This window comes from Pistacia vera, unplaced genomic scaffold (genome assembly GCF_008641045.1).
Source record: "Pistacia vera cultivar Batoury unplaced genomic scaffold, PisVer_v2 Contig675, whole genome shotgun sequence".
NCBI classification, from domain to species: domain Eukaryota; kingdom Viridiplantae; phylum Streptophyta; class Magnoliopsida; order Sapindales; family Anacardiaceae; genus Pistacia; species Pistacia vera.
The window spans coordinates 3,335-29,850 of NW_022196529.1; the positions used below are offsets into that span (position 1 = coordinate 3,335).

At 34.0% G+C, this 26,516-nt stretch overlaps 1 protein-coding gene across 1 annotated transcript; it reads left to right on the plus strand.

Annotated features, from left to right (window-relative positions):
* LOC116113223 (ribosomal RNA processing protein 36 homolog) lies at positions 1-26,380 on the plus strand. Its single transcript, XM_031399374.1, is given in 9 exon segments — positions 1-103; positions 219-346; positions 450-500; positions 24,075-24,126; positions 24,565-24,620; positions 24,709-24,780; positions 24,934-25,051; positions 25,720-25,766; positions 25,863-26,380. Coding segments are annotated over 9 exon segments (735 nt in total). The 3' UTR covers positions 25,971-26,380.
* Positions 26,381-26,516: the final 136 nt, after the last annotated feature.

Below are 26,516 nucleotides of genomic sequence, written 5' to 3' on the forward strand. Positions count from 1 at the left end.
ATGAGAAACCCAGTAAAGTCACTGGCGAGCTCAAGCAAAACCCATTTGGAAGAAACCAATGGAGAAGATTACAAAACCATTTCTGCTTCTTCAGAAGATGTGAGTTGAAAGCTATTTTTTTTATATTTTCTATATTAAAACAGTTTATGCCTATTGAATGATTTTTTTTTTTTTTTTTTTTTTTTTTTTTTTTTTTTTTTTTTTATCTTTGGTAACAGGAGAGGAGATAGAGCGTGAACTGGCTGAAGTTACATTTGGGGACCTGCAAAAAGCACGCATCGGATGGTTCGCATTTGGTTTACCAAAAGCAAAATCAAGAAAAGAAGCCGGAGAGACACAAGAACAGGTTTTTATGAGTTTATTTATTTAGAGCTTTAAAATTTTTAATTCATTCCAGTATGGGAGTTGATGGTGGTTGTGGTTATGGTTGTAAGGCCAATGGAGGTTAGTGCGAAGAACCCGTGAGTCGGTTTAGAGAGGTTGTTCAAGCTCCTAAAAAAGTATGTTTTCAATTGGTTCAGTTATGAGATTATTTCTATTTTGCTTTCTTTTTGTAATATTTCAATGCTAGATGGTTTAATTTGTTAATTTATGTTAATTACTACTTATCAAGGCCTATTTGGTTGTGAGTGCTTTTTATTGAAGAAATATGCCACAGTGGGCCAATCGAATAACATTTTCTCTGTTTTTCCTTTCTCATTAATACCTTGCCGATGCTTATGTTTTAGTTTGATCATACTTTTTTTTTTATTCGATAGAATTAATATGGCTCGAAGTTCTAAATGCTAATTGTTGTAAGTGAAGCATGGGAATTGTCGTATATTTCTGAGTTCATCTTATTAGAGGATAGACAGATGGTTGTTTATTTATGCTTTCGACAATTTTTTCAAATCTAAACTTAAGAAACTTGAGCATTAATTTCCGTATCCTCTTTGTATATCAATTTCATCAGTTGCTTTGTCATGAACCATCTTTCCTTCTTGCGTCGTTTGAATTTTCATACTTGACAACATCATATCTAGGAAAGTCATAGTGCTCTTCTTTTCAAAAGCTAACAAATTACTATTGCTCATGCTTATTTTATTGTAATTATTTCAATTGAAAATTGTTGGAATAAATTAATTGCTTTTATTCAGGTGGTACGTGACCCTCGTTTTGAATCACTGTGTGGTAACCTCGATGTGATGGGTAAGCCTTCCTCTCCCTCTCTCTCCTCTTCTCTTCTCTTTGTGTCTATATGTGTGGTGTGGTGTGTATAAGCCTGTCTCTCTCCTCTCCTCTCTATATATATATGTATGTGTGTGTGTGGGTGTGTTACGTGCGCCACACGTATTTTATGCATCTGGTTTTTGTATCAATTTCCTCACATTAGTTGTTAATGTTGTACCAGTTCTGGATAAGCTTTGTCTCTCTCTCTCCTCTCTCGTCTCTGCTCTCTCCCCCTCTCCTCATCTCTCTCCTATATGTGTGTGTGTGTGTGCTGTGTGTCTGTGTACACGCGTGCACACATATTTTATGCTGTGGTTTTTGTATCAATCCCATCACATTAGTTTTTAAATGTTGTATCAGTTCTATACTCTTGTTATGTAAATGATACATGTGCTTGGATCTTTGTAGGTTAGGAAGAATTGATTTCCTTTTTGAAAATATCTTCCTGCTGAAAAAGAGGTAATCTTCTAAATCATGACCATGGAGATTTTTTTAATGTCGTTTCCTCTTCTTTTTTACCTTCTCCCAACTTATTTTCTGAGTATAATAGAACTGAAGAAGCAATTGAAGAAAACAAATGACCCTAATGTATTGAGAGAATTGAGAAGAGCATGTATCCTGGATTGTAAGTCTTTTTTCTTTATTGAAAGAAATTTTCGTGTCTAATAGTTTCAATACATGATCATGTATAATTTCTTTTTAAACCTTAATGTACCACACCAGCAATAGGAGTGCAACTTTATGTATCACAGTTTTCTTCTTCTTTTTCCATGTTTTATCAGGACAACAATTAAGTTTTGAAACAGCAAAGAGTAGATGGATGCTGCAATACTTTCTGAGCAAAGAAAAAAGAGAGAGAAGCTGCAAGACTGGGAAACGACCCTTCTATCTTAAAACAATGTAATTTGTCATTCTCTCCCACTTCCTCTTCCTCTTTCTACTTCTCGTTTGATAGTATCTTTTGTGCTTCTGCCATACTTACCCGATGTCTTGATATAAATATAGTGCTTCTTGTTATATTTCCATAAGATGATATACTTGTATTGGGTTTCCCTGGAATTGGAGTCGTGGTCGTTTTTAGGCAGCCCTTACCAGTTGAGTTGATTTTGTGGAGCCACTCTTTAGCTAATCGTTGTGTTTGGGTTCATTATTCTGAATAAGATTGTGTTGAGGTTTAGTGATTACTGTTACCATATAGGAGGATGTGCAATATTTGTTTATTTCAACCAAAGATCGTTGATGACAGTGGAAAATTGGTATTTATGTTGGTGGTACTCGTGTTGCAAGTATGTATCTTGGTGTTGCTGATGCACTTATAGTTGTGTGGATGATTTTTATCTTAACTACAAGGAGATTGCTAATTATAAGTGTTCTGGACTAATCGTATATTATTATTTTCCTCATTTTTACAACGTGATACTGTTGCTGTAAATCACACAAGTCATTGCTTTTAAAGTTATATTTTTTTTGCGGTTGTGTTTAAGATTCTGTTCACATGTTTCCCTAAACAAATAAGCATGCACATGTGCAAAAGTTTATTTAAAGCTTACTCTGTTTTGTCTTTTTCAGCTGAAATCCGGAAGCAAAGACTTGTTGAGAATATAACAAACTCAAGGTAACACTTTGACTTTTCTTAGATTTTCCTCAGGTATGATAATTATTCCCGTGATAACCTGTTTTAGCGGAATAATAAATTATTTGTATGATCAGGCATCTGGCAAGCTTGATCCTTCATTGAGAAAAAAGAAGGAAATATGCTTCCAAAGATCACAAATATATGCCATATCGTCGACCCAACCCACCCAACACCCAACACAAACCGAGCAATAAGGGACATATCTTTACAAGTTTTTTTGGTTGGTCTTATCCTTACATTCCATCCAATAAATGTTGGTATCATTACCCATATTTTTAGGGTAAAGAATAGGGTTTGAAACAGGAGTCAGCAGTTTTGTAGTTGTAGTTTAGAATTGGGTAAAACATATTTTTTTTTTTTTTGGGTAAACCCAGTAATTTTATAGAAAGGGAGAAAAATACAGGGTGGGGAACCGACCCCACAACCACCCTCTTGGACATGCCCATAGATGGATATGGTTGGTTCAGCATCTTTTGTCATGAGTTTTCTGTAGAATCTCTTCAATTTTGCTAGAGATGCTTAGTGACAATTCAAATCAAGGATCACTGAAACAATAATATCATTCTTCTTCCACGCATGGGGGTTTGTATTATTTGGCATATTCAACATTATTGGTTATCAATAAATGTGGATATCAACTTTGAATTGTTCATGTCATTGACTAATGCATGGGATAATTTATATTTATGGCTCAAGGATATTATCAACCTTTTTTTTTTTTTTTTTTTTTTTTTAAATCATCCCTTGGTTGCATAGGAAACGGAAACCTCACACTCATGTCCCACTACCAATCTAATTTTTTTTTTTTTAAAAAAATATTTAATTATTTATTTTTGAAAAACAAAAGGAATAAAAACTTGGACTATTCTATATTCAATGAAACCCTCAATATAATTTAAAATGAAATGCTGGGTTAAATTCCATTCCTTTAATTTTCACCAAAGTATCCCGAGTTTACATGTACGTTCAACTAAAGATTAGCACAACAATCCATGGCTATTGTTCCACTTAAATCGCAGATACTCAATAAATAACCGAACCTAAAATTGTACATCTAATGTCACTTTGTAACATTTTTAAAATAATTACAAAACACTTAAACTTTTCAAAAAAAAAAAAAAAAATCGGAAAACCCCCTTTAAACAAAGAATTTTTCAGTACTTCTTCCTGAAAATCAGTGGAATGCTTAAATACTTAATATCTCTATGGTTTAAAACAATTCTTGTAAAGAGCAATTTGTGAAGTATTTTAAACGAAGAAATTGTTGTAAAAACATTAAAACCACCTCTATTGAGTCTTCTTGAAGAGTAATACTCAACAATACAAAGCAAAATTTACATAGTTATATACAAAATGATGTACGGAAATAAAATAGAAAAAGCAATACAAAAAGTCAAACTCATCACTTTCACTGTTCTAATTCATATTTGATAACTTTGTATAAATATTTAAAGTTTCGGGACCTTCTGTTCTTGCTAATTCATGGAGACAAACTAAAGAGAACACTCTACTAAACATTTGAGAAGCTATTGAATTTCAGACATGAGCCAGCCACTCTTAGTAAAAGAAGAACATTTGTTCCCTGGAGGGAAAAGTGTGGCAAATTAAACTTCCAGTAATGTACAAACTGCTTGCGAACCACATGTCGCGCTTTATTGCATTAGAACAGTTTCCATCTTTCTTGTAGCGCAGAATATACCCATACTTGTGCAAGCTTTCTGAATTCCGCGGCAGGTTTCATCCACCTGACGATGGTCCGAACTATCATGGACCTTCAGAACATCTGTAAGCTCACGATATCTGCAAATGGTTTACCCATCCACAAAGAGAGTGTGTGTAAGATGACAAACCATATATAAGGCTCGGACCAGATTACAAGGTGTTGCAAGAAGAAAAACCTTTGCCCCTTCGTAAACCACTTCACAAGACCAAATTTGAGATTTTCTCTCGGGCGATACTCCACAGGATCAATCTGTAGTTTGAAATGGGTTGGGAGCTCCCCCAAGTCTTAATGGCCGTATTGTACAATCTGAGTTAATAACAAATAATTAGAAATGAAAAAAATCATTACAAAACCAATTTAGAATCGCAGATAATATAACGCATTTCAACAGTGTAATGAAAAAACTAACACAATAAGATACTATAGATTATGAGAACGAAAGTATGAGAATAAAGAATCTAACCTTTGCTTCGCCTCAGAAAGTTCAGGAGTGAAGACTGTTCACGAATATTCTTCTGCTGAACACGAAAGCAGACATATCGCTAGGCTCGTCTTCGGTTCCGGTCATCAGTTGATTCTCAACAAACACTCTGTGCATATCAACTCCTCCCCTGAGTTCACTCATCACCAAGCAACACGACCTTTAATTTGAACTCACGATCGCATCAATACACCATTTCCTTCAGAACATCTACTGCAAGAAAGCTTAAAATATTCAGAGGAATAATGCAAATGAACCATGAGATGTTACCACCCATTAAAAGAAGAACCATTGCCGACATCTCAAAAACTTACCCGTCCCTGAAAATCTGGCATCTGTTAAGAGCTTCATCTGACATTTTGAAAACTTTAAAGCGTTAACTTCCTCTTTATGTCTCTTAATCTCTTTTGGCCATAAGGTGCTCTTGGCTCCTCAATTTTATACAATCTGATCGTGACACTTATTGTTTCCAATCTTTCCTTAGGCTATTCCATTTGTTCCATGCTTCACAATTTCCATGTCTTTCAGTTTCAAATCTAAACAATATCACCAAGGCAAATCTTAAGGGGAAATGGGACGACTTATACCAACCCTATCCAAAAAGAAAACCAGAGACAAGAACTGTTTAAAGGCTTTTTTATCTCCTTGTGTCATTCCACAAGCCAAAACAAAGGTCTCAAAGATCTTACAAGCATAATTGGCTTCATATTCAGCAAGAATAAATGTATTTCATCCAAAATCAATAATTACACTCATCACATAAATTGCCATACCTTTTACTGGATCAACGGCTTGAGGATATTTATTTCCACCAGATTTCAGATCAGTAGCTGCTGACTGTTGTTGAGAAGGCAGCACTGCTGCCATCTTCAGAAGCCGAACTTGTCAATCTTTATCTTCTGCCTTGCATACCATAGTAGCTCTTTACTATCAATTGCTCTGACCTCATAACGTCACTCCAGCACCAGCAACCATGGTGTGGTAGTTCTATGTTGATGGCCCCTGAGCCTTTACGAGAAGTAGGAGCAGCAAATACCCATCATTCTTCGAGACCACGTTTTGATTTTGGTACCATAACATAACCTTGTGGGAAATTCCCGCCTTTTTTTTTCCCCAAGGGAGTCGTGTTTTGATGGTACATCAGGTTTCAGCAGCGCAACCTATGTACGTGCTTATTACTACGCCTGAAGTTGTTGCTTTCACAATAGCTCCCCACAGTTGTCTTGAGCCTGTGAATAATCAATGATACGAGTTAGGCAGGCGATAACTATAAAGAGAAGATTGAACTGAAACCAATCTTTCACAGTCACTATCAACTACAGTAAATTAAAGTACCGAGCGCCGACAAAAAAATATCATCTTGCTTTTTTTTTTTCCTCGTAAGGTAATCAGAGGGCATAGAACACTGAACTAAAATTACTGGCCATTAAACTACAAATCACAATTCTCTCATTCTTTGTCCTGACATAACAAATCTTGTATCTAAAACCAACCCACCACATTGAGATGATAGTATCAAAGTTTGCCCCTTCAGACTAGTTCCAGCTCCAGAACAGGAACGCTTAGTGAGATTAAACATCAGTCCTTCAAGAAAAAATCATTTAAGAACAAATATCTTTACCAACAGAAAATTTAATGCAGCAGAAGCATATTACTAAATCATTCCAAAAGGCCAAACTATAATTAGGTCCATAATGAAAAAATGAAAAAATAAATAAATATGTAAACAAGCCTAGAATCCTAGTTGACTATGAAGCTGTAAGGAATACACTTAAAAACGATATGTAAGAACTCACCAGATTCTGATTTCACAACTAACCACCCTTCCATGTGGTTAGAAATTGCTGGGCACAATGTGACTGCCTAATTGCCTCAGTTATCTGGTTGTTATACTTCTCAGCTTCTGAGTACATCTCATAGTACCTCCTCAATTGACGGTTCACCTTTATACATCTATATAGAAACAGTGATGCTTGATTAGCTAGAAAATCACAGATGATTAATTATTGAAACGTAATTATAGAGCAGGATTCAGCATGAAAATGATTACACAAGAGATGACAAAGCAACGCATGAGGCAGTTGCTCAATGAGTACTATAACACACTTGACAATATCCCTTTCACATCCATGATGAATCAATGGCATAATCACAACCTTTACAAGCCAAGTCATCTACCCCACTTCTCACAACATGGATATGAAAACCAGCCTGGTCCATGAAACATACTCACAAGGGTGAAACTTCTATTATTGACTACATGCTCTTGTATTTTTTGCTGTACAAATTTATGCTGGTCCTTCCTCCCTCTTTTGCTGATATTAACGATATACTGTTATTTTGGTGTTTGAAAAACCTAAACAACCATTTTGTTTATTTATAAAATTCATGCTAATCAAGAAGAATACATTAGACTAAGATATTTTGCCAATGAACAAGATGGCAAAGTAAAAGTCATCCAATCCATCATCTAGGACAGCAAATCTGACAAAAATCACACATTTATTAAAATGCCAAAAACCATCAAGTTTCCATAGACATATACCCGTCTGCATATCACTTTCGTATCAAAGATGTAAAACAGGAAAATAAAATCCGTCATTGTACTTTATAACATATAAGTACAGGGTAATGACAGTTGAAGATACAAAAATGTCTTCTGGGTTCTAGCACAGAATCCTGCACCAATTCCTTGAGTGAAAAACATTAATTGTCCAATTGATCAAGATCTTACTATTCTTAAACTTACTCGATAGCTTTTATTGGTTGAGCAAGCTTTCGCATCAGAAGTTGTTGCTGTTCAGGAAGTTTTCTTCTAGCATGGAATTCGGCGAAATTCTTTAACAACATGTCCTCCACCTGCGTTTGTAGTCCCCAGTCACACTAGTAAAATGACAAACATAACTGGTTTCAAGAAATATAAATATTTAAAGAGAATACCATAAAAGAGAGAAGAGATGAACAAAGAAGACCAAATTCCTCGTGTTTACATATATTAAATTCTAGATGGTTACAAAGCAATAATTTCAACCGGGGCTGCAATAAACCCAAAATGACATTTGTTTACTTGCACCCCAACCCAAACAGAATCTTCTGCTAGTTGTTTAAAATAAACTCAAAACTATTGTTTAAACACCAGAACTCATGACGATTTGATCTATAAAAATTATGCACAAATTTTTGTTTTAATTTTTTTGACATGTTCAATAATTCAAATTATTCATATAAGCAATGTGAGCTACTCTCTTGATAGCTGGTATGATTCTACAGAATGCTTGGTACCAATGCAAAGGGTTTTAATTTGTCGATATAAATTCTGCCGATGCCTAGGCAAGAAGTTTCACAAATTGAAAAAGATACATATCGTCTATGACGCATACCCCATAAAAAAATAATCAAGAAGTTATATCATAAGCCAAACCTAACTATGTTAGTACAGAAATACCCCGGATACAGTAATTATCACACAGGACTCATGCAGCAGCAGGCAACATTTGAGTTTGTTGACAACGCACATTTGACGAAGTAAAGAAGGACATTGTCTACATTACAAGGTCTGCTTCCCTCCCCACCACAATGTACCAAATAACTGAAGTATTAATGCCAAGGACAAAATTGTAGGAACGATTAACACCAAATTTCCAAAAAGTGCATAACCCAACAAATGCTTGGCAGATTCAAACTAACAGCTTCTATCCAGTTACAAAATCTAATTTTACCTTCAATCTCAACACACGAAGAAGATGGGATATCATTTATAAGTTAGTCCGAAACTGAGATTCCAACCTGGGTCGCACCTTCCAACTAACTGTTTTAAATCCTTCTCTTCTGGATTATCACGGCACATTACAACTCTGTACCAATTTTATCGAGACCGCGTCTTCTGCCTGCACACTACCTCCCATTTGAGTGTACTCACCAGGAAGTAAGGTCTAAATTCCCCGCCATCGAACTTCCTCAAGTATCAAAACAACCTAAAAAATTTTCAAGGACCACTCAAATTGATATAAGAACATGTCAGACATTATGTACATACAGCTACACAGGTTGCAGTCATTTCCGGAACATATTGGTAAAAAGAATGAGTTCCCATTAACAAATTATGCTAATTGTGTATGCAGCACAAATACTATCCACAGTACTTAGTTTACAACTTCAACATACATAGCATACCGATATTCTAAGGGACAAACACTACTAGCTCAGAGTTGCATGCAACAAGGGTTCCCAAAACCAATAGCAATTTTTGAAAGCAGCAAGCCGAAATAGGCTCAGACTTCATGCCCATAAAACTTCAATAATTAAATGAATCACAATGAACTATCTTTGATACATCCAGATTGTTTCTACTTAGCAGGATCACTTTCTCTCAGTAGATGATGGTCAAATGATCAGGTATTCAAATTCACATTAATTAAAAACAAATTAGTATCCCAGTATAAAGATAGACAAATACAGATGTAAACCTACAAGGGTATCCTCATTGAACTATTTAAATTTGTAGCAGCATATCAAACACTCAACCGTTCTGGCGGGGCGATTAATTACCCCCATAGCAAAAGTTTCTGTGAAAACAAACCTATAGCAAGAATAGAGACAATTTCCAATGACTTGTATATCCTCAAGCAGCCAATATATCGAATAGCATGCAGAACAAGATGATTGCTTTATTAAAATACACTGCAAAGAAAATAAAAATAAAATTGCCACTGCTCAACCGTCTGACGAGCATTAGCATGGAACATTGTTACTTTTGAAAACAGTAAAACTGTTATTATTATAGATGCGGCTATTGATCCTTCATGAGAGACTAACCACCTTACCTTAATCACACCTCGAAAAAAAGCATTTCAACAACTTCTTTAACAATTGGTAAGCAACCCTGCATGATGACAACCAATTCCCCGACGAAGGAGCGCTTGGAACCCTGACAATCTATATAATATATCAAATTATATATGTTAACTCCAAGTTTTATATTAAGAAAAATCTTTCGATAAGCCAGCAAACCTGTGGTAAACTCCGTCAGAACCCTTAGAGTCTCGAAAATGCTCTGTCACAAAAAAATCCTTATCTCAACTTTTCTCGAACTAGTAGTGCGGTCAGGTGCCAGGCAAGGCATACCGCTGATTATCACAGCGTTCTTAGAGAAACAAAATATAACACCTGGGCACATAGTCAAGGTAAAAATGTCTCAAAAATAACAAGATAAGAAAAACCCAAGGACATACTTTCGAAAGATTCCTTGGACACAAAATGATGAACAAAAAATACATGCGTGCACTTGATGTAACGTAACACAGGACCACATTAGATGTATTATTGGTAGAAAATATTAGATATTATTATTTCACAGACATAAGAGGTAAAAATTGATGACAGTTTTGCTGTAGAATAATACTACATTTACACCACCTCTTTTTACACCATTTTCCATTACATCATGATGTGTTATATGCCACAACCACACAAATTCTATATAATATGAAATATTGTATGATTGTTACATATGCCACATCATGAGGTAAAAATGGTGTAAATGAGTGGTGTAAAGTAGCATTACCTTTGTTGTATAGAACTGGAATAGGTTATTGTACAGTAGTAATTAATATGATACAAAAACATGCTGGGCAGGCTCTTTTTCCACTTCAGTTTGCCCAGAAAGATGTTTTCATCCAAAAAACCATATTTTAAAAATCACTGGCAATTAATTCAAAACATTTTCTTTGTGTTTCTCTTCATTCCCATATTTCAAAACAAAAAAAAAAAAAACAGATTAACGAAAAAAAAATGATAAATGCTGATAAGTCAGCTTTTGTTCAGTACCAATGTCTATTAGTGATTTACTATGAACAACTAAGTTGAAAGGATAGATGTATCTCAGAAGTTAAAGCTCAGAACAAGCCAATTAAACTAGAGCATAGAGTAAGAAGTAATAAATCACAAACTTTATATATAGAAGATTTAGCACTCAAACTAAATCACCAAAGAAAGAGAAAAAAATAAAAAGAGAGAAATAAAGCACATAAAGGGAAATAATAGAAGGCCTTCCTCCAAAACTTGGCATGTATTATAGGAAAGCTGGTCTGTTGTTTCCATTGTAACCTATTTTTTCAATAAAAAACTATCTTCACCAATGATGGTATTGATATATTGTCTGCAGTTAGTACTTCTACTATATTAGCAAAATTTCTATATTAATCATAGAGCAGAGACATGCATTAATTTTATTCAATTAGGCATTCTCATTTGAAGTTAAAATACCTATGAAACCATCTGCTGCTGCAGCACATCCTGGCAACTTGCTGAATGCAGCACCAGCATTGCCTATGCCATTAGCATGTGAAGATGCTGATTTGACATTATCATCAGAGGAATGTTGTTTTTTTAAGGAGCCTTCTGAAGTAGTACCAGCTTCTACTAGCAGACTGGTGTTCCCATTTATGGAGTCTGATGTGTTCATGCTATCTCTGCCACGCTACTCCACAAGAAATACAGAAATCAAGGATGCATAATAGTCTCAACATGCTTGGACAGGCCAGCTTTACTATTTATTGAGATGGTTAGCTTAAAAGAATTACATGATATTGTAAAGAAAAGACAGAATAAAATATCATAAAGAAAAATCATTTATTTAAAGGAATTGCAGGCATATTATCATGATATACAAACCAAGGTCATGTTTCTATGATAGGGTTCTAGAGGGCTAACTTAAAATAACTCCCATCCTGTGAGATTGACTACAATTTACAGTCACACAATAAAAAAGCAGACAAAATATGTTTTTCACTTTCACTCCTATAAAAAAGAGATGTTTGTTGCATGATTGAAATCAATCATATGATCTCATAACAACCTTTTTGAGAAAAATGCATATAACTTCTAATTAATCATCCAGTTATGCCTCATGAAAAACTAACTTCGTGATATAAAATTAATTGGATTTTTTCTTAGGATCAAAGGTTTGAGCAGAAATTGTCATAAGCCCATTGTCAATCCAGATTTCATTTGTTTTACAATGTTCTTTGGTAGGTTTATTTACTCAACCAACTGCAACATGTTACCTAATTCCAACGCAAGTATTTATGTACAGCATTGCATGTCTAATTATTAGCATTCATCTGGTATAACTACCAATTTAGAGGCCAATACCTCTTCTGATGGAATATTAGCTTTTCTTGCTGCTGCAACAACTGAACAGCCTACTTCTTGAGCAGTTAAATTGAGAAGGTTTCCAGGAAGATTCGACAACGATGTGGATGCCAATATATCTTGTTGATGCAACGATGATGAGATGCCAAGGGGAATTTGCTCTGCTCCCTGCAATAACATATTGAAAATGAATTTAACATTTGACACATAAATTTCCTTACAAAGAAATTTGAAATTGAATCTTAAAATAATACTCACGATTAAAGGGAACCTCATTGGCTCAATTGCATTGTCCCCCGCGTTGAACCCTACAAATATAAACATTAAGTGCAGTTTATATGATTTACATGTAAAGCATCGTATTGATTACCCATATACATACCCATAAATATATAATGATTGATAAAAGAAAAATAACAATTAATACAATAAAAAAATCTTTACTGATTCACTTGAACAGAACCAAATTGGCTGATTTAGGTGTAAGGGAACATACAAGAATCAGCACCAGCTAGCAAGCATGAAATTGTTTGCTCATTCATTACATACTGTCTTGATGGAGAAGGATCAAGTTGTTGCATTGCTTCCATCGTTTGCTCAACCTAATTACAGACCAAAGAATTAAAAAATAAATCCAAAAACATGGTGGAATTTAGATTTATAAAGAAATGAACCACAAAAAAAAAAAAAAAGACTGATAAAACTAGCACCATATTTGATGGACTCTCCTCGGAACCACAATTCGTCAGCTGCCGTGATGTAAACATGTCATAGAAAAACGACCACCACTCGTGCAAAAACCCATCAGGAACATCTATTGCTAAAAAATTAAATAAAAAAACAGTTTTTATCAAACAATTGAAGATTTCCAATTAATTAAGAAAGCGATAGCACAATTAAGCTAATTAAGATGCGAAAATTACCAATTAAATCATCATTTTACTGTTATGAAATCATAAATCCTTAAATTAATTCAGTTTATAATTGCAATTTAAGTAGACTCAAGTGTTTCAAAATTTCCCCCAAAAAGCTGTAATTAAACTTCACAAAAGAGGAAGAAAATCAAGAATATAATTCACTCTTAATTATATTTATCATTAATTATCAAAATTAGTTAAAACTTACAAATCAACCATAAGCAGCAGAGTTCAACAACAGTAACCCATCAATAAATAAATAAATAAAAAACAAATTAACATAAAATTCTGTGAAATGAATTTAAAAGAGAAAAAAAAAACATTTTTTTTTCAATTAAAAAAAGACGGTAATAATATTACAAGTAGGAATACTAGGATCAAATGAAAGATTGGCCTCTCTGAAGAAAATCTCAGCCGTTTGATGCATGTTATTCTTTCTTAGATAATCGAATAAATACAGTTCAAACCTGCAAAAAAGAAAGAATAATAGTAAAAACAATAAACAAAAACCTAATCATCAAATAGTCATCATATTAATTGAAAAAAAAAAAAAAAAAAAAAAAAACTTACATCAGACGAGCATCCCAGCTGCCAGCCATGATTGATGAAGAACCTCGAAACACAAAATAAATTGAAAAATGTGATTGTTTTTGTGTTTCAGATATAGAGAGAGAGCTCAAAATTTTTGGAGTAGCCAGCGCTTGCAATGTGGAGGCTGAAACTGAAAGGCCTTCATGCAACAAAACTAAATTCATATAATCTCGAATCACCAACTTTAGGAGGGTTGCGATCACCTACGCTCCGCCACACAGAGTGAAATTTTATGGGCCATTTACGTGTCAACTGTGCGATGATTCATCTTGGTGATTGATGACATTTGTAGGGTTCAGATTGTAATAATATAATTGTTAAAATGAAATTAAGAAATAATTAGCATAATGATTTGAAGTTAATTTAGATCAAAGTTTATGACTTGTAAGTGGGTGAATGTAAAAAATACACCCATCATCCTATTAAAAGAGTTAGAGAAATAAAAATATAACATCTATCAAAGGCCATTAGCCTGTATCTACATACTGAAACGGAAACTACCAACATATATACGAAAGAGCTCCTATCAGTAGCTTCACATATTGATCAAGTCCCACCCAAGCAAACTTTTGGCACAAGGAACCTGTAATGCAGACATTAACCCATCTCGTGTTCGAAACCGTATTGATTTACCCTTCTTTTTTGGATTGCAAACTTGATGGACTGCGAGGAAAATTCCACAATTAGACCTCAATGGGAAGTTTATCATATAGAGAACTAAGAAACTGAATCAAACTAGAAATCCACCACAAAAATGGTAGTACTAACTCATAATACACAAGGCTAGAAACCATGCCTTGAAGCATACCAATGGGAGAGCACACCATTCTTATTATATCATATAATATCATTTTTCAGGCAGGTTACTTGAATGGATCACATAAATAGTCCATTTTGCAAACCCAGAAACTTAGCTTTTGTTCAGTACCAATGTCTATTAGTGATTTACTATGAAACACTAAGTTGAAAGGATAGATGTATCTCAGAAGTTAAAGCTCAGAACAAGCCAATTAAACTAGAGCATAGAGTAAGAAGTAATAAATCACAAACTTATATATAGAAGATTAGCACTCAAACTAAATCACCAAAGAAGAGAAAAATTAAAAAGAGAGAAATAAAGCACATAAGGGAAATAATAGAAGGCCTTCCTCCAAAACTGGCATGTATTATAGGAGATGGTCTGTTGCTTCATTGTAACCTATTTTTCAATAAAAACTATCTCACCAATGATGGTATTGATATATTGTCTGCAGTTAGTACTTTACTATATAGCAAAATTTCTATATTAATCATAGAGCAGAGACATGCGTTAATTTTTTTTCAATTAGGCATTCTCATTTGAAGGTAAAATACATGAAACCATCTGCTGCTGCAGCACATCTGGCAACTTGCTGAATGCAGCACCAGCATTGCCTACGCCATTAGCATGTGAAGATGCTGATTTGACATTATCATCAGAGGAATGTTGTTTTTTTTAAGGAGCCTTCTGAAGTAGTACCAGCTTCTACTAGCAGACTGGTGTTCCCATTTATGGAGTTGAGTGTCATGCTATCTTCTGCCCGCTACTCACAAGAAATACAGAACAAGGATGCATATAGTCTCAACATGCTTGGACAGGGCCTTTTGTTATTAGAATGATGGTTCTAGCTTCTGTGATGATTTTATATATATTGTTAAATAAGAATAATCAAACTCAGTTGAGAGAGATAGTGTATGAACTGGTGATAAGCAATCATATAGAAGATATCTTAAGTGATAACTAGTATTTTGAGAGCCACTCACTCAGTTCTTTTGAGGTAAACTTGTGCAAAAGCAGCATACTTGCAGCTAGTCTTCACATCAATCGTTGTAACTGCTCTTCTTCCCTTGCCAAAGTATGTTGCTAAATCATTCCCCATCTTTGACATGGATAAGAACCACAATTGAACATAACAAGCCCTTGTTCCAAACCGATTGGAGTCCATTACACTGATTTCTTTCATGAAAGGACACTACGTGAAATTAAGAGATATAAGATATGCATCTCCAAAAAATAAATTGAAGAAAGCTATTTTCTGCCCTTAGCGAAGAAAAAGTAACTGCAATTGATAATATTACTATCTTATATTACAAACACAATAGTAATTACAGATCTAATGACATATTCTACTTAAACCCTGTCACAGCAATAGAAATTCGAATATTACCTTACACTAAATGGAAAGGAAGTTATGGTTTAAGAACTGGCCCTTGTTTGTTTGTTTTCAACTTTCAAGCGTATCACTGTTCACTGGCAATGAATACTAAAAGTATTATATACCTGAAATAGAAAGGGTGAATATGTGAGATCGAAGAGGCTGATATTTAATGTAAATTTACCTCCTATATTGTCAGTCACTATAATTTCTTAAATAGCAGGAAATTACAAGTAAAGCTGAAATGACAAGAAATAAACTTTATGATTAGTTTTTATTTAATAAAATATTCTTTAAATTGAAGATTGATTTATCCATTCAACTCATGTAGCTGTAGGTGCATTTACGAAGAAGTGATCTAGGCCTCTGCTATGCTAAAAAGACAGGATACTTGATCGCAAGATTACAAACCTGATAAAGAATTGACCACTTGATCCTTCTCAAAGTTCCAAACATTGGCATGCATAGAACAGTCAACTATACTTTGTATGAACGGCCCCAATAGCACTCCATCTGCATTTAATAATATAAGAATAAAGAAAATGATGAATGCAAAGATGTATATATTTGCTATTAATATTTACATACTAATATGAAACAAGAAATAGAAGAAATATTTTCTTTCAATCTAAACTATAAAGCACTTAAATTTCCATATTAGCTAGCAGCAAAACAGAAAGAACAGCTAGAGAAGCTTAACCAACAAAATATTTTCTTTTTCCTTCCTCTGGGAAATGCAGACACTGAAAACACGAAATACTAATCTATATGGATTATCATCTCAAACATGTGAGGGATCACAATTAGCTAAATACCTTAGAAAATTGCAGTCTGGTATCACTGGTCTGAAACATGGTGCACTTACATTTAAAACTCCGACTCTGAAAATAAGGAATTCCACTAGCTGTTTGATTACGATGTTTCTACCTTTGCTTTCTGGACATGACTTCTAATTAAGCACGCTAAGTAAACTCTAAAGTTGCCCGTGCTCATCAAACCACAGTTTAAGATATTGGTGCACCATGTTAACGTTCACTAGTGCATAGCACGTTGTATGTTACTTAGGAACGAAACAGGGCTAATCCTTCGGATAAATGGGACCAGGTATTCTCTTTATTAATAGTCATTTGCTGTTTCTTCCAGCCTAATAATCAGACCTCATAGTTCTGCACCGAAGGGATAATTAATAAATATATCGTATTACTCACTTTAACTCTGGGATCAGAATTTAATACTTTTCATTTATGAATCAACCAGAAAAGAGAAGAAACAAATAGCTAAGACATTCAAATTTCTTGAGCACAGGACAAATAATACCTTTTAGAAAATAAGCACAACGGAACTTTCACCCTGGATTTTAGAAATAACTTCTATGTCCATATGTGGATTTTCAACACCGAGCTCATCAAATATTGAGCTATCACTACTATTCTCAAAGCTCATTTGCATCCCTAGAGGCATATCCGAAACTATAATTCATAAACTATTTCTTGACACGTAACTTTTTTAGAAACTACATTAACAGTCATGGTGTTTGACAAAGTTATAATTGAGTAAATTTTTAAAAATTAATGAGCAAATAAATATTCCAAGATCTACCTATAAATCCATTATATTTATTACCAATTAACTGCATATTGTTCCAAACACTATAAAGATTAATATATCTGTTCCCTTTGCAGAGATAAGCTGGTATCTGCTTTGAGAACTTCCAATTCCATGTCCATGCTTATTATACCTTACATGCCTAACAAGAGAATGTTGAACTCCAAACAAAATTCATAATTTTGGTAAAATTCAAAAGTTTGATTTATAGTATAACTGACCCCCTCACAATATCCATTAACCTAGAAAATTATAAAGAGAAGTCAAACCTATTTTCATACCAACTTTTGCCTCTCCATCAAAAGATATATGTCTAGTTGGAGCCATTTATGACTTGTAAGTGGGGTGAATGTAAAAAATCACCCCATCATCCCTATTAAAAGAGTTAGAAGAAATAAAATATAACATCTATCAAAGGCCATTAGCCTGTATCTACATACTGAAACAGGAAACTACCAACATATATACGACAGAGCATCATATCAGTAGCTTCACATATTGATCAAGTCCCACCCAAGCAAACTTTTGGCACAAGGAACCTGTTAATGCAGACATTAAACCCATCCTGTGTTCGAAACAGTTATTGATTTACCCTTCTTTTTTGGATTGCACAACTTGATGGACTGCGAGGAAAATTCCACAATTAGACCTCAATGGGAAGTTTATCATATTAGAGAACTAAGAAAACTGAATCAAACTAAAAATCCAACACAAAAATGTTAGTACTAACTCATAATACGCAAGGCTAGAACCCGTGCCTTGAAGCATACCAATGGGAGAGCACCACTCATTCTTATTATATCATATAATATCATTTTTCAGGCTGGTTACTTGAATGGATCACATAAATAGTCCATTTTGCAAACCCCAGATAACTTACAGCTTTTGTTCAGTACCAATGTCTATTAGTGATTTACTATGAACAACTAAGTTGAAAGGATAGATGTATCTCAGAAGTTAAAGCTCAGAACAAGCCAATTAAACTAGAGCATAGAGTAAGAAGTAATAAATCACAAACTTTATATGTAGAAGATTTAGCACTCAAACTAAATCACCAAAGAAAGAGAAAAAAATAAAAAGAGAGAAATAAAGCACATAAAGGGAAATAATAGAAGGCCTTCCTCCAAAACTTGGCATGTATTATAGGAAAGCTGGTCTGTTGTTTCCATTGTAACCTATTTTTTCAATAATAAACTATCTTCACCAATGATGGTATTGATATATTGTCTGCAGTTAGTACTTCTACTATATTAGCAAAATTTCTATATTAATCATAGAGCAGAGACATGCGTTAATTTTATTCAATTAGGCATTCTCATTTGAAGTTAAAATACCTATGAAACCATCTGCTGCTGCAGCACATCCTGGCAACTTGCTGAATGCAGCACCAGCATTGCCTATGCCATTAGCATGTGAAGATGCTGATTTGACATTATCATCAGAGGAATGTTGTTTTTTTAAGGAGCCTTCTGAAGTAGTACCAGCTTCTACTAGCAGACTGGTGTTCCCATTTATGGAGTCTGATGTGTTCATGCTATCTCTGCCACGCTACTCCACAAGAAATACAGAAATCAAGGATGCATAATAGTCTCAACATGCTTGGACAGGCCAGCTTTACTATTTATTGAGATGGTTAGCTTAAAAGAATTACATGATATTGTAAAGAAAAGACAGAATAAAATATCATAAAGAAAAATCATTTATTTAAAGGAATTGCAGGCATATTATCATGATATACAAACCAAGGTCATGTTTCTATGATAGGGTTCTAGAGGGCTAACTTAAAATAACTCCCATCCTGTGAGATTGACTACAATTTACAGTCACACAATAAAAAAGCAGACAAAATATGTTTTTCACTTTCACTCCTATAAAAAAGAGATGTTTGTTGCATGATTGAAATCAATCATATGATCTCATAACAACCTTTTTGAGAAAAATGCATATAACTTCTAATTAATCATCCAGTTATGCCTCATGAAAAACTAACTTCGTGATATAAAATTAATTGGATTTTTTCTTAGGATCAAAGGTTTGAGCAGAAATTGTCATAAGCCCATTGTCAATCCAGATTTCATTTGTTTTACAATGTTCTTTGGTAGGTTTATTTACTCAACCAACTGCAACATGTTACCTAATTCCAACGCAAGTATTTATGTACAGCATTGCATGTCTAATTATTAGCATTCATCTGGTATAACTACCAATTTAGAGGCCAATACCTCTTCTGATGGAATATTAGCTTTTCTTGCTGCTGCAACAACTGAACAGCCTACTTCTTGAGCAGTTAAATTGAGAAGGTTTCCAGGAAGATTCGACAACGATGTGGATGCCAATATATCTTGTTGATGCAACGATGATGAGATGCCAAGGGGAATTTGCTCTGCTCCCTGCAATAACATATTGAAAATGAATTTAACATTTGACACAGAAATTTCCTTACAAAGAAATTTGAAATTGAATCTTAAAATAATACTCACGATTAAAGGGAACCTCATTGGCTCAATTGCATTGTCCCCCGCGTTGAACCCTACAAATATAAACATTAAGTGCAGTTTATATGATTTACATGTAAAGCATCGTATTGATTACCCATATACATACCCATAAATATATAATGATTGATAAAAGAAAAATAACAATTAATACAATAAAAAGATCTTTACTGATCCACTTGAACAGAACCAAATTGGCTGATTTAGGTGCAAGGGAACATACAAGAATCAGCACCAGCTAGCAAGCATGAAATTGTTTGCTCATTCATTACATACTGTCTTGATGGAGAAGGATCACGCTGTTGCATTGCTTCCATCGTTTGCTCAACCTAATTACAGACCAAAGAATTAAAAAATGAATCCAAAAACATGGTGGAATTTAGATTTATAAAGAAATGAACCACAAAAAAAAAAAAAAAAAAAAAAAAAAAAAAGAAAAGACCGATAAAACTAGCACCATATTTGAGGGCTCTCCTCGGAACCACAATTCGTCAGCGTGCGTGATGTAAACATGTCATAGAAAAACGACCACCATCGTGCAAAAACCCATCAGGAACATCATGCTAAAAAATTAAATAAAAAAAACAGTTTTTATCAAACAATTGAAGTTCCAATTAATTAAGAAAGCGATAGCACAATTAAGTAATTAAGATGCGAAAATTACCAATTATCATCATTTTACTGTTATAAATCATAAATCCTTAAATTAATTCAGTTATAATTGCAATTTAGTAGACTCAATGTTTCAAAATTTCCCCCAAAAAGCTGTAATTAAACTACACAAGAGGAGGAAATCAAGAATAGTCACTCTTCATTATATTATCATTAATTATCAAAATTAGTTAAAACTTACAATCAACATAAGCAGCAAAGTTCACACACAGAACCATCAAATAAATAAAAACAAATTAACATAAAATTCTGTGAAATGAATTTAAAAGAATTTTTTTTTCAATTAAAAAAAGAAGGTAATAATATTACAAGTAGGAATACTGGATCAAATGAAAGATTGGCCTCTCTGAAGAAAATCTCAGCCGTTTGATGCATGTTATTCTTTCTTAGATAATCGAATAAATACAGTTCAAACCTGCAAAAAAGAAAGAATAATAAAAAACAATAAACAAAAACTAACATCAAATAGTCCTCATATATTGAAAAAAAAAAAAAAAAAAAAAAAACACTTACATCAGACGAGCATCCCAGCTGCCAGGCATGATTGATGAAGAACCGAAACACAAAATAAATTGAAAAATGTGATTGTTTTTGTGTTTCAGATAGAGAGAGGAGCTCAAAATTTTGGAGTAGCCAGCGCTTGCAATGTGGAGGCTGAAACTGAAAGGCTTCATGCAACAAAAAATTCATATAATCTCGAATCACCAACTTTAGGAGGGTTGCGATCACCTACGCTCCGCCACATAGAGTGAATTTTAGGGCCATTTACGTGTCACTGTGCGATGATTCATCTTGTGATTGAGACATTTGTAGGGTTCAGATTGAATAATATATTGTTAAAATGAAATTAAGAAATAATTAGCATAATGATTTGAAGTTAATTTAGATCAAAGTTGGTAGGGTTGGAAAAAAAAAAAAAAATTCCAAACCGAATGAACCAAACCAAAACCTAATCGAAAAACGGTTTTTTCAATTCAACCAATAATGTAAACCGGTTAACCAAAACCGGATTTCTAAGCCGGTTTTTACTCTAAAAGTCTAAAGTCTAAACTAAACCCTAACCTTATCTATCTTTGGTTGATTCTTTCTTTGCTTCTTTAGTGCATTTTATTTAAAACTCACTAAAAATTGTTAAATTGCCTTGTTGGTTGGAAATAAAAAAGTCGGTTTAAAATGGTCAACCAAACCAGAAGTAATCGATTGATACAAATCGGTTCAAGTAAAAAAATTGGTCCAATTTCGATTTAACTTTCCATGAATTGGTTACTGTTTTGGTTCAAGAAAGTGTCAAACTGGTCGGTTAACTAGGTTTTTCCACCGGAAGAAAAATTAATGTATTAATTAATTTAAATATTTTTTAATTAATCATAGTGTTATTTATTTATTTACTTAAAATTAATTGCAAGTGGACTTTAATATTGTGCGTTACTCGACTTAAGCAAATTTGTTTTTGTGTCTGAGTTGTTAGGCTGACACGTGGAAGCTTAAAGATTTTACAAGTGAGAGAAACCCGTAACCCGAACGACAAGAACTCGAATTTGAAAACTTCTTCTTCTCCTCATTGTCGCTCCAGCGGTCAGCCGTCGTTGTCACAGCTCTTCTGTCCGTGTTGTCTACCTCAGCTCCTCTCGTCGAACTCAATCGTCTTCTTCATCTCGATAAGGTATCCGCTCTTCGTCGTTCGTCTGAATAGGCAGTCTTTTGTGGTCTTTTCGTGGCTGTTTAATTGAGGTTGTGACATTTTGGTTTAATTATATATTTTTTTTTTTTTACTTTGTGTTGTTTGGTAAAAGCCAGCCATGAATGTGGAGGTGATGGGGGAAGAGATGAATGGATTTGGTGGATAGTGGAGCACGTGGAGAGATATGGTGAAGATAAGAAAAAATTTGAATTTATCAGGAGAGGTGATGGGCAAATAAGAAAAAAAATGTGATGGATATTTTTTTTGGTAGAGCTGATAGGAAACGGAGAAAATTCTGGTTTTTTTTTTTTTTTTGGTTTCAATCTGGGTTATCGGCTGGTTTTTTAACGGGTAAATTGTTTTGTTGATTCTTTTTTTTTTTTTTTTTTTTTTTAATGATTATGCTTAAAATTGAATGTGTACTAGTTGTAGAAACGAATTTGGTGTATTATTTTAACAAAATCGGTAGACGAATTTGTTGATCACAGAATTCATGTTTGTTTTGATGTGTTTAGAAAGACAAAGTATGGCGAGTTGTTTGTGTCTTTTCACAGATCTGTTAAACTTTGAGGATGTATTGCTAGTATTTGAAAAGATTTCTTGACTACCAATTAGGTTTTTTTAAAGCTCAAAATGAGGAGAAAAGTAAAGTCACTGCTAGCTCAAGCAAAACCCATTTGGAAGAAACCAATGGAGAAGATTACAAAACCATTCTTCTTCTTCAGAAGTGTGAGTTGAAAGCTAGTTTTTTTTTTTTTTTATATTTCTATAAAACAGTTTATGCTATTGATTTTTTTTTTTTTTTTTAATCTTTGGTAACAGGAGGAGGAGATAGAGCGTGAACTGGCTGAAGTTACATTTGGGGACCTGCAAAAAAAAACACGCTCGGATGGTTCGCATTTGGTTTACCAAAAGCAAAATCAAGAAAGGTCCGGTAGAGCAAACAAGAACAGGTTTTATGAGTTTATTTATTTAGAGCTTTAATTTTTTAAATATTCATTTCATGTAGGGAGTTGATGGTGGTTGTGGGTTATGGTGTGAAGGCCAATGGAGGTTAGTGCGAAGAAGCCCGTGAGTCGGTTTAGAGAGGTGTCAAGCTCCTAAAAAAGTATGTTTTCAATCGGTTCAGTTATGAAGGATTATTTCTATTTTGCTTTCTTTTTGTAATTTTAATGCTAGATGGTTTAATTTGTTAATTTTATGTTAATTATCTACTTACAAGGCCTATTTGGTTGTGAGTGGCTTTTATATTGAAGAATATGCCACAGTAGCCAATCGAATAGCATTTTCTCTGTTTTTCCTTTCTCATTAATATCTCGCCGATGCTTATATTTTAGTTTGATCATACTTTTTTTATTTGATAGAATAGATGGCTCGAAGTTCTAAATGCTAATTGTTGTAAGTGAAGCATGGGATTTGTCTTATTCTCGAGTTCATATTATTTAGAGGATTAGACAGATGGTTGTTTATTTATTGCTTTCGACATTTTTCAAATCTAAAGTTAAGAAACTTGAGCATTAGATCTCCAGTATGCTCTTGTTATATCAATTTCATCCGTTACTTTTTGTCAAGAACCATCTTTCCTTTTTGCTTCATTTGAATTTCATACTTGAAAACATACATCTAGGAAAATCATAGTGCTCTTCTTTTCAAAAAGCTACCAAAATACTAGTGGCTCATGCTTATTTTATTGTAATTATTTGAAATATGGTTGGAATAAATTAATTGCTTTTATCAGGTGGTACGTGACCCTCGTTTTGAATCACTGTGTGGTAACCTCGATGTTGATGGTAAGCCTTCCTCTCTCTCTCTCTTTTGTGTCTATATGTGTGTGTGTGTGTGGGTGGATAAGCCTCTCTCTCTCCTCTCTCTCTCTCTCTCTCTCTCTCTCTCTATCTATATCTATATATGTGTGTGTGTGTGTGGGTGTGTGTGGTGTACGTGCGCAAGCGTATTTTATGCATCTGGTTTTTGTATCAATTTCCTCACATAGTTGTTAATGTTGTACCAGTTCTGGATAAGCCTTTGTCTCTCTCTCTCTCTCTCTCTCTCTCTCTATATAATATCTGTGTGTGTGTGTGTGTGTGTGTGTGTGCGTGTGCGTGTGCGTGTGCGTGTGCGTGTGCACACAATTTATGCGTGTGGTTTGTATCAATCTCATCACATTAGTTTTTAATGTTGTATCAGTTCTATACTCTGTTATATAATGATATGTGCTTGGATCTGTAGGTTTAGGAAGAGATATGATTTCCTTTTTGAAAATAATCTTCCTGCTGAAAAAGAGGTATTTCTTAAATCATGACCATGGAGATTTTTTTTAATGTCGTTTCCTCTTCTTTTTACCTTCCCACAATTATTTTCTGAGGTAATAGGAACTGAAGAGCAATTGAAGAAACAAATGACCCGAATGTATTGAGGAATTGAAGAAGCATGTATCCTGGATTGTAAGTCTTTTCTTTATTGGAAGAAATTTTCAGTCTGAATAGTTCAATATCTGATTTATTGTTAATATATTCTTTTAAACCTTAATGTACCACACCAGCATAGTGAGGCATCTTATGTATACAGTTTCTTCTTCTTTTTCCATGTTTTATCAGGACAAACAATTAAAGTTTGAAACAGCAAAGAGTAGTGATGCTGCAATACTTTCTGAGCACAAGAATAAAGAGAGAGAAGCTGCAATACATGGGAAACGACCCTTCTATCTTAAAAAATGTAATGTTGTCATTCTCTCCCACTTCCTCTTCCTCTTTCTACTTCTCGTTTGATAGTATCTTTTGTGCTTCTGCCAAGTACTTACCTGATGTCTTGAAATATAATTAGTATGCTTCTTGTATATTTCCATAAGATGATATACTTGTATTGGGTTTCCTGGAATTGGAGTCGTGGTCGTTTTTAGCAAGCCCTTACCATGGTTGAGTTGATTTTGGAGCCACTTCTTTAGCTAATCGTTGTGTTTGTGGTTCATTATTCTGAATAAGATTGTTGAGGTTTAGTGATTACTGTTACCATAATAGGAGGATGTGCAATTATTTGTTTATTCAAACCAAAAGATCGTTGATGACAGTGGAAAATTGGTATTTATGGTTGGGGTACTCGTGTTGCAAGTATTAGTCTTGGTGTTGCTGATGGCACTTATAGTTGTGTGGATGATTTTTATCTTAACTACAAGGAGATTGCTAATTATAGTGGTTTGGACTAATCAGTATTATTATTATTTTCTCATTTTTACGTGATACTGTTGCTGTAAATCACACAAGTCATGCTTTAAAGTTTATATTTTTTGCGGTTGTGTTTATAGATTCTGTTCACATGTTTCCTAAACAAATAAACATGAACATGGCAAAAGTTATTTGAAAGCTTACTCTGTTTTGTCTTTTCAGCTGAAATCCGGAAGCAAAGACTTGTTGAGAAATATAACAAACTCAAGGTACACATTTGACTTTTCTTATGATTTTCTCAGGTATGTTAATTATTCCAGTGACAACCTGTTTTAGCGGAATAATAAATTATTTGATATGATCAGGCATCTGGCAAGCTTGAATCCTTCATTGAGAAGAAAAGAAGGAAAAATGCTTCCAAAGATCACAAATATATGCCATATCGTCGACCCAACACCAACACCGAGCTATAGAAGTAATATCTTTACAAGTTTTTGGTTGGTCTATTCCTTAAATTCCATCCAATAAATGTTGGTATCATTAACCTATCTTTTAGGGTAAAGAATAGGGTTTGAAACAGGAGTCAGCAGTTTTGTAGTTGTAGTTTAGAATTGGGTAAAACATTTTTTTTTTCTTTTTTGGCAAACCCAGTAATTGTATAGAAGAGGGAGAAAAATACAGGGAGGGGGAACAAGCCCCACAACCAGCCACTCTTGGACATGCCCATAGATGGATATGGTTGGTTCAGCATCTTTGTCATAGTTTCTGTAGAATCTCTTCAATTATTGCTAAGAGATGTTTAGTGACAATTCAAATCAAGGATCACTGAACAATAATATCATTATTCTTCTTCCGCCGGGATGGGGGTTTGTATTATTTGGCATATTCAACATTATTGGTTATCAATAAATGTGGATATCAACTTTGAATTGTTCATGTCATTGACTAATGCATGGGATAATTTATATTTATGGCTTAAGGATAATATTATCCACCTTTTTTATTTTTTATTTTTTTAA